The following is a 13,562-nucleotide window of genomic DNA, read 5'->3' as shown; positions in this document are numbered from 1 at the left end:
GTCGTCCATAACATCCAGACACTTTTGAGTAAAAGATAGGTTACTTGCCCTTGTTTTGAAATTAGTCTCGATTAACCAGTCTATCGACCAGTCTACGTCTGATTGACAGGTCGGGATAATCAAGACTACTTTTTTACGAAACATAACAGAAAGCTAGAACAAGAAATTGAATTTAGAAATAAGCACGTTAGGTAGCTCAACAATCCTTTTAAGAAGCTTGTAAAAGTAAAATGAAACTACTGCTAGTAGCATGTTCCTGTCTAACCCGAGTGATTCAGAGATATTATTTGTACTAAACCAAAAGATGCCGCTCTTAACGGTACAGTTAATGATAAAGCGATTTAAAAAAATGAAACGAACGTAATTTCTAAATCTGCTGTAATAACCAAGAAGCTTAATTTTACTGCTATTCAAAATCGTCAACAATAAATTTTTTACGGCTGTAATAGTTGATAGATTTGTAGAGAATTGCACGTGCCATGGCTATTTATAGTATCATACTGTCAGAAAGTTGGTCTCGGCACGGCGAATGTGCACGCTTCAGTGGTAGTCTCGAACTATCAGCGGTGGACTGTATTTCTGTGAGTACATGGGTCACCCTACTACTGGAAGGAGTGTAGAGAATACTCGGGTAGTACAAGCGCAAGCGTGGACACGACGGACACTGGAGGTAACGTAAACTATAAGTGATAAATACTAGCGCAGTCGATGTAGAAAGGAAGGTCGGACCGTGTAATGTAAAGAGTGGTCTCCCATTAATACAAACTGAAATAGTTAAGAGTTTAACACCCTACTTATTGTCATCTACAAAGAGAGGGAGAGAAATGGGGTTTAACGTCCACTCGACACAAACTAGTTCATTTCGGGACTAACACATGGTTCAGTTTTATTTCAATAATTCGCTTGCGCGTAGGGGTCTTTAGCAGTGGGAGGAAACCGGAGGACCCGGAGAAAACCCACGAGGTTGGACAGGCGACCCTACTCCTTGTCACGCACAACCTGGGAATTGAAACCCCGCCAGTTGACTCAATGACAGACCGTATGAAACGGCGCTCGTTCGTGCTAACCATTCGGCCATCCAACCCCCCTCATCTACAAAGCTAAAGAAATGGAATGAAATGAAATGGGGTTTAACGTCCTACTGTTCTGCTCCGACTGGTATAATGAAGACGGGAAGGAGCTAATGATAATGGATACACGCCATAAAGTGTGCATCGATGGAAATGAAATGGGGTTTACGTTCTACTGCTCTGCTTTAACTGGGCTAATTATTTCAATAATTCGCTTGCGCGTAGGGGCCTTGAGCAGTGGAAGGAAACCGGAGGACCCAGAGGAAGCCCACGAGGTTGGACAGACGTCCCTACTCATTGTCACGTACAACCGGAGGACCTGGAGAAAGCCCACGAGGTTGGACAGGCGTCCCTATTCCTTGCCACGTACAACCGGTGAATCGAAACCACGCCAGTTGACTGAATGACAGACCTTATGATACAACGCGCACGTGCTAACCTTTCGTTCACCCCAACCCACTTCCGGGCTAATGAAGACGGGTTTATGCCATACAGTGTACTATGAGGGATTTTTTTTCCCGGACAGCGGTACTATGGCCTACTTTTATATCGAATTCCAACTGACGAGGGGTCTTTTAAGTGCATATTTGGATGTGAATGTTGCCCTGACAGCGGCGTTTCGGTCTGCAATTTGTAAGGATTACCTTAATCCTAATCAAACATAAGCTACGAAAAAATCAAATTGCAAGCATTATTTATTTATAAACAACACAGCATAACATTATATAATCAAACATCCGAATATATATATATTGTTATTGTAAATGTAATGAAATGTAATTGGGTTTAACGTCCTACTGTTCTGGTCCGAACTGGGTTAATGAATACCGGCATACACCATACAGTGTGCTATGAGGGACATTTTTCCCGGACAGCGGCACTACGGCCTAAACTTATATCGAATTCCAACTGTCAGGGGATCTTTTACATGCACGCCAATCTGTACACGGGACCTCGGTTTGTTAGCCCCCCCCCCCCGTCCTGCATCACAGAAAAGGGGGGAAACACGCAGGAAAATCTTGATGAACTTTCTCAGCCAATGCAGGATTGGAACATCCGACCTCCAGACTAGCGAGCAAGCGTCTTACTCACTTAGCCACTGTGACCCCTACTTTGTTATTGGAAATGTATGGGGTATCAAAATGTTGAAAATGTTAAACAAAATGGCGACAAGTTGGTTTGCATAGAACAACACAATTTTATTCAGAAAACGATATCTTGATCACAGAGCGAATTAAATAAAATGTAGAAATTATTTTAAAAACAAAGCTGGTTTGCATAAAACAATACAAGTTCAAAAGAACACAAAGTTGATCTAGAAAACAATATTTTGATTATAATTTAATGAAACAATAGAACAACGTAGTAAATTTCACTAAACAAGTATTAAAATATAGATGTATGGGTATATTCAATCTGATTAAAACACAGATCTATATTTCGTTTCGTTTTTTTATACTTTCGATGGCCTACACTACATGAAGATCTGACGAGTTACAGTGGGAGTTCACGTCAGGGGTGAAACGAGCGGCTTTTGACCCTATGACGTCAAACATTTATTAATCAATCAGCGTTGACGTTTCTAGTGGTTTACCCACAATTCCGTGCACAGCACGCCAAGGACTCGTCGTAACAGACTGTAATATAACAACTTTTCCAGATCCTAGTGTAGTAAAGACAACTAAAATGAAATTTTGAACTATAAAAAAAACGAAAAGAAATAGGATCTGTGTTTTAATCAGATTGAGGTATATATATTAAAATGTAGACATGTTTTTTAAAAACAAAACTGAAACAAGATGGTCTGCATAAAACTGTACAAGATCAAAAGGCATCAAGCCTTTCTAGTAAACAATGTAGTAAATTTAAATATATTTGGTTATCATACATGCATGATTGATTAAGCAATTGCAAAATAGTTGGTTGGACATGTTGATACAGTGATCTGAAAAGATATGAAATGAATATAATTAATTTGAGAGAGAGAGAGAGAGAGAGAGAGAGAGAGAGAGAGAGAAATGGGGTTTAACGTCCACTCGACACAAACTAGGTCATTTCGGGACTGACATATGGTTTTAATTTTATTTACATAATTCGCTTGCGCGTAAGGGTCTTTAGCAGTGGGAGGACCCGGAGAAAACCCACGAGGTTGGGTAGGCGACCCTACTCCTTGCCACGTACAACCGGGGATTCGAAACCACGCCAGTCGACTCAATGACAGACTTTATGATACAACGCGCGCACGCTAACCATTCAGCCATCCCCCCCCCCCCCCCCAAAAAAAAAAAAATTGTTGAACTGTGGAAATAAATTAATGTGACGTGTGGACTTAATTAATCCATCCTTATCGCCAAACAGATTACAAAACATTAGTTAATTCCTAATTTAAAAACAAAAACAATCGATGGTATTTGTTTATTAATTTGTATGTGATTCACTGCTGGGCAACCATGAAAAAAGCTCTTTCGTTCCCCGATAAAAATTACCTTGTGATTTTGATGTCTATTTCAACTGGGGTTGCTGGATGACCCGGGACAATTTTTCATAATAAAAAATACCTAGAATATAACTACCATGAACTCTCAGGACTAAATCTCATTATAAAAAGACTAGAATATAACTACCACGAACTCTCAAGTATTAAGAAATGAAATAAAATGGGAGTCAACGTCATACTTTTTCTGCTCCATCCGGTACGATTTTCAATTCAGATTATGTGTAATAATGAATTGAAATTACGTTTAACGCCCTACTTTTCTGCACCGACTGGGCTAATGAAGATGGACATACGCCATATAGTGTGTTATGAGGGAAATGTTGTCGGGAAGTGGCGTTACGGCCTATCCTTATATCGAATTCCAACTGCCACGGGATCTTTTACGTGCACGCCAATGTGTACACTGGACCTCGGTTTTTTTGTCACATCCAAACGACTAGACAGCTGTCCTTGTCAGCCCCTCCGTCCTGCATCACTGACAAAGGGCAACCATGCCGGAAAATCTGGATGAACCTTCTCGGCTAATGCAGGGATCGAACACCCAACCTCAAGGCTAGCGAGCAAGCGTCTTACCCACTTAGCCACCGTAAAGACCCTAACGATGTGTAGGTGAAAGACCCAACACATCCGCCTAGCACCATTCGGCCACCCAAGCCCTTTCCCACCGAGCTGTACATACTCCTTGTCAAATTACTGGCTAGTAATCCAAACCTAGCCACTTGACTCAGAGACCCTATGATGTAATGTAATGTTCCAGAGGAACTTCCCTGGCCAACACCGGGAGAATTAAGAACACTCCAAATTTACAAACAAATGAACTTACGTAATCAATCCATCCTTTAAAATTCTGGAATCCAGTACCATAACCTAGTTGGAAGGCACACTTTGATCTTAGTATTTTAGCATCTGTAACATAATTAGATATGAAATAAAATGAGACACACGATATAAAGCGCGCTACGTCCTGCTGATATCGAATCCCAGCTGTCAAGGTTTTCTTTATGTACACGCATGACGCAAATGTGTACAGGGGACCTCGGCTTTTCGTCCCATCCGAACGTTGGGATAAGATGAGATGGCACTGAGAGTTGATTATGCTCTTGTCATGTTAATAAATGGCTAATTAATATTTAATATAACATTTCGGGCCTAACGAAAGACATGCAATAGGTAGATTTATCTCTTGCATAATGCATGTTTAATTATTATTATATTTTAATGTGTACACAGGACCTCGACTTTTCGTCCCATCCGAACGTTGTAACTTGCAAATTAGATATGATATCATGGGTTAGTTTCAAAAGTAAAAGATCTTAGTCGCTCATATAGATCATTTTTATTAAAGATACATTATGGAAGATTATATAAAAAAAACCTGGTAGTTCTCACTATAATAGTTAAAAACAATATGATGTAAAGGGAATATGCCGAAAATATGAATCAAATTGCTTCACGCTAAGCCGAAAAAAAAACCTTATTTTAAAATATATGTAGGCTCGAATGTCATTATTAGGGCTGTCAACGGACGTTCAACAGCAGATTCAAATCCAATGAAAATCGGACAGATAAGATGGCACCGAGAGTTGATTATGGTCTTTTCATGTTAATAAATGGCTAATTAATAGTTTATATAACATTTCAGGCCGAATGAAAGACCCGCAATAGACAGATTTACCTCTCGCATGTTTAATTAGTTTCTGTATTTCATTTATTATGTTCTCTCTCCGATATCGTGTGTTTGTGATTTCAGTTCTGAAGTTACCCGTGCCTCCCACCGCCCCATAGGCCTAAACAGAAATTTTAAAATAGCATAGTTATACTGCATCGTATATAAAAATATACAAACGTAGTACATATTACCCTGCAAATCGCACAGTATGGTAAAACAGGACAACAATCATACCTGGGATATTTTTTCTAGTACTGGCAGAGTTAACTCTGGCTGTAAATACTCCATTATCCAGACTGTATTCAACTGTCCGCCATTTTAACTGATAAGAAAACAACGTTTAAAATACTAATAATGTTTAAAATGTTCGTCCATTTTGGTAATGGTCGTCTGTGAATAAAGAATACATAGTTTGGCGACAATCTTGTCCATAATTTAAACAAACCAACACAACTATAAAAAGCTTTAATGTGGAATAAAATAAAATACATAGTTTGGCGAGATTCTAGTTCATGGTGATCTCCCTAGGAGAGAGAGAGAGAGAGAGAGAGAGAGAGAGGGAGATAAATGGGGTTTAACGTCCACTCGACACAAATTAGGAGATATCGCAGTAGATTATGAAATTTATCACACAAGCGATATCTACTGTAGACTGTATTATTGGGTGATAAATATATATACTTACATGAGAATTAACAACAAGAGTGTGGTTGGCGTTTGTAGTATCCTCGAGGTTGAATTGGACATTGTTATTTCGGTTGCCTATGCTTATGGACGGTTGTTTACCACAATCACCATTGGTAACCACGGCTTGTGTTTGAGAACTATACGATTCCACGAGATACCGGACCTTTATGTTAATTTTAGATTGAAAGTCAACATTAGCCAATGTCAGAATCCTGATGGCGGCGTTGCCATTGAAATAAGCTTTACCATTATGGATTAGAGCCCCATCGTTGTCATACTCTGCAGATTCGGATGGGTTGAATTGAATGTCCACGATTGGCTTACAGAGAGCTGAAATTGAATGAAACGTTTAAAACATGAAACTCTGGATGATAATATACAAATGATTAAACCAAATAGAGAGAGAGAGAGAGAGAGAGAGAGAGAGAGAGAGAGAGAGAGAGAGAGGGGGTATTAACGTCCACTCGACACAAACTAGGTCATTTCGGGACTAACATATGGTTCAATTTTATTTCAATATTTCGCCTGCGCGTAGGGAGGAAACCAGAGGAGAGGACCCAGGGAAAACCCACGAGGTTGGACAGGCGACCCAACTCCATGTCACGTACATCCGGGGAATCGAAACCACGCCAGGTGACTCAATGACAGATCTTATGATACAGCGCGCACGTGCACGGGACGTAAAAAATAAATCCAAATCCAAAAGTAAATTCAGACAATACCAATCTGATTAAAACACAGACCCCCCACCCCCACCCCCGGTCAAAATTATGTTTCACTTGTCTTTACTACATTAGGATCCGGAAGGGTTGTCATACGCGTTCTGGTTGATTAGCCAATGAGTCTTCCGCATGAACGCTGATTGGTTCAAATGGCTGACGTCATAGGATCAGCAGCCAAGTGTATGACTTTGATCCCTGACGCGACCTCCCACTATAACCGGTCAGATCTTCATGTAGTGGAGGACATCGAAAGTATAAAAAAAAACGAAACGAAATATAGATCTGGATTTTAATGAGATTGGATTTATACTAAAGAGGTGAGAGAGAGAATAATGGGGTTTAACGTTCATTCGACACAAACTAGGTCATTCCGGGACTAACATATGGTGGGAAGAAACCGGAGGACCCGGAGAAAACCTACGAGGTTGGACAGGCGACCCTACTCCTTGTCACGTACAACCGGGGAATCGAAACCACGCCAGTTGACTCAATGACAGACCTTATGATACAAAGCGCACATGCTAACCATTCGACCATCCAACCCACTTCTGAAGAGGTAGTTGGTGGTGGTTTTAGATAGGATAGGGTGCAAGCATTCAACTTTTATATGTCTTTACTTACGATTACAAGAAGTTCCATATTCTGTATCACATGAACATTTGACTGGGTTAAAAGTCGTACCGGGTGGACAAGCCATCTTGTATGTGCCTATTGCCGTAACCCAATCATAATGACATTTATCATCAGTTCTTTCTTTAAATTGACAGTACACTGTAAAAAATACATAATTGAAGGTCTTTATTTGGGCGTCAATATCAGTCATTCACATGGCATGGCAATAACGAACTATCTAGACCATCGGATGAACCTGATCGATACATGGATAAATAATCTACGCTGTATCTCTAAACAGTCATAACTTCGCTCGGCGTAAAGTAATTTGATTAAATATTCAATATTTATTCTTAGTTATCTATTTTTAAACTATTATAGTAAGAACGGCCAGCTGTATATATAAATCTTGCATAATGCATCTTTAACTTATAACAATCTAATACTTTCTTCTTTGGGCGGCATTTAGCAATTGACATACGTAATACAAAAACATAATATGGAACACCATTACTATCATTTGCTTGAAAACGTTGAGAGAACCCTCAACGAAACGTCGCTTTAATTAAAATAGTAAGTGTGTCCCATATTATGTTTTTGTATTAACGTAATACTTATTACGTTGTTGTTCTTAGTACTTAACGCCTGGTTCCACCGAAGGTGATAATCACAGACAAGTTGTTTATTATCTTAGCGCCCGAGCAGGAGTATCTGGAATAAACCCACGAGGTTGAGAAGGCGCCCCTATCTCCAAGCCACATACGCTCACACCCGGGATCGAAACCACAACCGCAAGCCAGAGGTGATCGGCCAGTTAGAGGTCGAATCGCGGCACTCTAGACCACTAGGCCATCCCACTCCCCATGTACTTTAGCGAAATATAGCTCTACTGGAGGTGATATGCTATAACCTATGGTTCAATTTGTTTCAATAAATGACATGCACCAAGGGGTCTTTAGAGGTGGGAGAGAATCGTGGGACCCGGGAAAAATCACGAGGATGGACAAGCCACTAGAATCAATGACAGGCGCATTTATTCGACCACCATCTTCCCCCGACAGAAAGGATATTCTATTTAAAAATAAATTATGTATGCTTACATACCAGAACCGACTGGATCAGCATTATTGTGACTGCATGAAGTATCTGTAGTACAGTAGCCATAAAGTGAATAGGAATATCCAGATCTACATGTTCTGACTTGGGTTTTACCATTAACACATCTGTAATACTGAGCACAATTTCCAGCTGTCTTGTATGAACTGCCAGGAGGACTTATTTTACATGGGTCTGTAAATAAAAATGTAACCAAACAGCGGTGTGCATTATGCGTGTATCGTGACAATCTGATTAAAATACAGATCTATATTTCGTTTCGTTTTTTATACTTTCGATGGCCTACACTACATGAAGATCTGGCCGGTTATACTGGAAGGTCACGTCAGGGGATCGGACGAGCGGCTTGTGACCCTATGACGTTAGAGTTTGATTTATAATCAATCAACGTAAACGTTTCTAGTGGTTTTACCCATAGTTCAGTGCATTGCACGCCAATAACTCGCCGTAACAGACCGTTTCATTGGCTAATCGCTCAATTCAAACAGAACGCCGGTAATATAACAACCCTTCCAGACCCTAGTGTAGTAAAGACAAGTAAAACAAAATTTTGAACTATAAAAAAACGAAACGAAATAGGATCTGTGGCTTAATCAGATTGGTACCGTGTAATGAATAGGAATACTATAAACCCGATCAGCGGTAAATATTCGCTTGAAAGAGATGACAATGAGGCGAGTTTATCAACTCTCAATATTACCTTTTTTTCTTCTGCAAATTAAAGTCTAAAACAATCATTTAATGTGTTGACAGGCTGTCTGCATACAAAATAGTTCCTGTTTACTGTAACTGGGTAAACAAGATGAACTTTCGCGGCTAATGCAGGGATCGAACACTCGACTTCCAGGCTAGCAAGCCAGCGTCTTGCCCGTTTAGCCACTGTAACCCACCTCGACTCAATGAAAGACCTTACACATCCGCGTAGCACCATTCGGCTACCCAAGCCCTTACCCCACCGAGCTGTACATACTCCTTGTCAAATTACTGGCTAGTAATCCAAACCTAGCCACTTGACTCAATCAGAGACCCTATGATGTAATGTACACGCTTTACACCGTTCGGCCACCCAACATCCCACTTTACTTACGAAAGCCAATAGAAATCTTACCATTATCACAGGCGACATTGCCAATATGATCACAGGTCAGTTTATCTTGATTCCAGAAAGTTCCATATCCACATTGTTTTACGTGGTATCGAAGTAAGGTGAGATCTGTGGTAAATTCACATTGGATATATTTATCACATTCTGTGTGTGGGTTGTATCCAATACCGTTAACCATTGCACAGCCATCACATGGATGAGTAGATGTTGTTTGGGTAGTTGGACGAGTTGTTTGGGTAGTTGTTGTTGGTTGGGTAGTTGTTGTTGTTGTTTGGGTAGTTGTTGTTGTTGTTGGGGTAGTTGTTGTTGGTTGGGTAGTAGCTGAAATTATTCAGAAAAGTAGCATTTAAACAAAATGACAGGTACTATAAATATGTTCTCTCACTGCGTTATCATTGCCGAACCATTGCTAGTATACTACCATTAGAAACCGCGGTGGATCAGTGAGAATAAGACGTTGGTTCGGCAACCAGGAGATACTGGGTTCGATCCCGATGTTGACCGAGAACATCGACAGCAAGAAAAAGATGAGTAGCGCTTGGTTCGATCAGTGGCTCAAGAAACAGTTATATTATTATACTTACTTGTAACGTCACATTACAAATCGACGCTCGCTGATCGATGCGCAGTTGTCCAAGGAACTATCATGCCAAGTTTCAGGTCAATCGTACATGCATTTGTGGGGATCCGTGGACCTTTTTTCGCAGATCATCTCCCCCCAAGAACACCGACAACAACAAGATACAGATTATATTTCGTTTCGTTTCAATGACCTCTTTGAAATTTTGAACTAAAAACAAACGAAACGAAATAGAACTTGTGTTTTAATTACATTGTTATATTGTTATACTTACTTGGACAGATTTCCAACACTAGACTGGTTATCTGTTGGGCAAGTGCCGTGTAATCGGTGACAGATAATACTTGATTAGTTGATGAGGCTATACCATTTAGTTCCTGGGTATTAATAAATGCTCCGACTCCGATGGCAAACATATTAACGTTGTCCGCTTTTGCACTTGTTGCTTGAGACAATGTTATATTCGGAAATAAAGATTCCCCGTCTGATTAATTAAAAATTAAAATTAATTAAAATTCGTGTTACAAAAACAAAGGATTTTAGCAGATATTCTGCTAATCGTGAAAACAAATCTGTTAACAGTGCACTGAAATTTCATGGGCTTAAAACTTGGGTTAAGTACATTATATAATTGTCTATAGTTCTGAGATTGCAGTAAAAGAAATGTACTTATATTACCTATATCTGGATACTATACACTGCTTGATATTTTGGCAATATCTATGTTTCTAGCAGGCATGACTACATTTTGTATTCCGTGTATGATTAGGAATAGAAAATGTCGATAATAATAATAATAAAAAAAAATATTTGTTAATATAAAGTTTCTTACCGGTGATGACAATACCAACTTTAGGGCTTGAAGAAGCCCCGAACATCTGAATCATTCTGGCGATACCCAAGTCGGTGCGTGTTCCTAAACGTGTATGGTTAAGATTATCAATTTGATTACTTATAGAACTAGCATCGCCTGATAATGGAATGACATCTCCTACTTCAGAACTGTAGACGACAACGCCAAACCGGACTGATGAGCTCACCCCCAATGATGAAACAAATACTCTCAAGGAATCCTGTACTGAATCAAAATCTGATCTTCCGACACTGTCCGAACCATCGACAACGGCTATAACGTCAATAAATTGTTGGCATCCTGTAGAATCTGTTGATCGAAAGATGGACAATAAGATAAGAAATTATTATATTGAGGTGATTTAGCAGCGCTAGCAACAAGAGAGAGAAAGCGAGAGAGAGAGAGAGTGTGTGTGAGAGAGAGAGAGAGAGAGGCGACCTTACTCCATGTCACGTACAACCGAGGAATCGAACCCACGCCAGTTGATTCAATAACAGATCTAATGATACAGCGCGCACCCGCTCACCTTTATGATTGTCTATGTATGCTATAGTATATCAAAGTAAATTTAACACACAGGAATTATAAAAAAGCAATGAATTGAAATTATTTTATTTTCAGAGAATCAAAATAATCAAGAAAAAATATCCTCAAAGGCACTATCGAATTAGTTTCTGATAAATTCACAGAATCGGAAAATAAGAACTGATGTTAATAATAAAAAAAACCTGTTGTAGTGTATCTTTGTATATATTTTATTACTATTTAATTTTAGAAAAAATAGTAATTGACCAATGCCCGAATTGATATCTCATTAATCTTTCAAATCTTTAACTGGGTTAAATGTGAAATTTAACATTTTTTATCAAATATTATTATATAATTATTTTAATCATAAACTTTATATATATTCTATATTCTTCTGTAATTCTAGTTAGGTGATCGACTCGACCTAGCGATACCTATCACGTTATTGTGACACTCCTTTATTAAAAATACAATATTAATTATTTATTCCGAGTAAGTTAGTGTTGGAATAAGGTACAACCCCCAGAAAACAGCACTACGGCAGAACAATCGAATTGTAGATAAAATGTATATCCACAGTATTGGATAATAACAACTTAGAACATATAATAATATTCTTACTTGTAAATGCTGCATGTAAAGCCACCAAGGCAGCAACCAATATTAGATTTTTCATTGTGACTGTAAATGATAAAATCTGAAATATTTCGAATATATAATGTTATTGATCAAAAGACAAATAGAAGAAGTGTTGCATGAAAACTATAAACTTTATGATAATCTCTATGCTACTCTTTCTTGATAATCGCTAAAGATCGATGTATTTAAAAAAAACAACAAGTACGATCGTACTATTAAAGATACATTATGGGAGATAAGATAAATAGCTGACAGTTCTCACTATAATAGTTACACACTAGACAATGTAAGGGGAATTTGCTGAAAATTTCAGTCAAATTGATCCACTCTGAATTTAGCGATTGAATATCCAGTTAATATCGCAGTTGAGTTAATTAATGGCTAATTAATAATTTAGATAACATTTAAGGCTTAACTAAAGACCTGCAATAGGCAGATTAAGCTCTTGCATAACGTATGTTTAACCAGGAACTGACCATGCTTGTGGGGTCTTTAACGAAGGCTGGCACAGCTTTAACGTCATAAGTTTATTCGGAGGATAAAATTCAAAAATCGGATTCCTTAAAACGATGCAGAATTGTTTAGAGAACCAGCATGCCTATGTTCATGTCAATTGGACTTGAATTGACGGAGCCTTGGGCTTGTTCGAAGAGCGTCACCCCAAGAACAAGAAGAAGAAGAACAAGATGAGTTGCGATAAGCGATCAGTTCATGGTTCAATAAAACGTATATTTAAGATAGGTATGTTTTATAATATAAGTTTCTATACTTACTCTTTCGGTTAACTGTTCTTTGGTTAACTTCGACTGAATGATTCAATTGCTGCGGATTAGGGTCTTTTTATATGAAATCTGAATTGTAAGGGCTTATTGTGAATCAGTGGTCTGATACATGTACACTCCCCTTATTCTTAAAAGAATAGGATATATTTTAGGTCCTTTTTCGAAAAAAACGGGGGGAATACTAAAATAAACTTGGCTCTCTGTCAACTACACTGTGCGTATACAATAAATCAATCCCTTAATAAGTCGATATGTTCCGCATAGGTCAAAGAGTGTAGAACACATATTAACGTAAAATGAGTGTTAGAATTTACATTCATTGGGGTGGGGGGGTGGGGGTGGATGGCTGAATGGTTAGCGTGCGCGCGCTGTATCATAAAGTCTGTAATTGAGTCGACTGGCGTGGTACGTGACAAGGAGTACGGTCGCCTGTCCAACCTCGTGGGTTTTCTCCGGGTCCTCCGGTTTCCTCCCACTGCCAAAGACCCCTACGCGCAACCGAATTATTGAAATAAAATTAAACCATATGTTAGTCCCGAAATGACCTAGTTTGTGTCGAGTGGACGTTAAACCCCATTTCTCTCTCTTTCTCTCACATTCATTTTTTAAATTTCTCTTTATTGTATTTTCGAATCAGATGACAGTAGCATTGTCCATTGAAATTTACAGTACGAGGGGTTCGATAATCGAGCCTTGGAGCCG

At 38.9% G+C, this 13,562-nt stretch overlaps 1 protein-coding gene across 1 annotated transcript; it reads right to left on the bottom strand.

The window, feature by feature from the left end:
* Positions 1 to 2,248: 2,248 nt before the first annotated feature.
* On the bottom strand, positions 2,249 to 12,925 carry LOC126825139 (protein PIF). The gene is made up of 11 exons (XM_050554640.2): positions 12,852 to 12,925; positions 12,061 to 12,136; positions 10,891 to 11,220; positions 10,333 to 10,542; positions 9,482 to 9,799; positions 8,362 to 8,547; positions 7,267 to 7,416; positions 5,922 to 6,253; positions 5,471 to 5,558; positions 4,391 to 4,473; positions 2,249 to 3,015 (listed from the first exon to the last, which is right to left on the bottom strand). Exons 2-11 carry the CDS (start codon positions 12,113 to 12,115, stop codon positions 2,971 to 2,973), a joined length of 1,797 nt encoding a protein of 598 aa, XP_050410597.1. The 5' UTR covers positions 12,116 to 12,136; positions 12,852 to 12,925; the 3' UTR covers positions 2,249 to 2,970.
* Positions 12,926 to 13,562: the final 637 nt, after the last annotated feature.

Source organism: Patella vulgata, chromosome 6 (assembly GCF_932274485.2).
Source record: "Patella vulgata chromosome 6, xgPatVulg1.2, whole genome shotgun sequence".
In the NCBI taxonomy this organism is placed as follows: Eukaryota; Metazoa; Mollusca; class Gastropoda; family Patellidae; genus Patella; species Patella vulgata.
Note: the sequence above shows the minus strand (reverse complement) of the source record. Positions and strands in the feature narration are given on the sequence as shown.

What these genes read in the sequence shown, in the direction of transcription:
- LOC126825139 (XM_050554640.2), bottom strand. Translation starts at nt 12,115, where the DNA reads ATGAAAAATCTAATATTGGTTGCTGCCTTGGTGGCTTTACATGCAGCA. An exon ending in AGTGTTGGAAATCTGTCCAA is followed by an intron (nt 9,800 to 10,332) that starts GTAAGTATAACA and finishes GAATAATTTCAG; the next exon opens with CTACTACCCAACCAACAACA. An exon ending in ATATGGAACTTCTTGTAATC is followed by an intron (nt 6,254 to 7,266) that starts GTAAGTAAAGAC and finishes ATTCAATTTCAG; the next exon opens with CTCTCTGTAAGCCAATCGTG.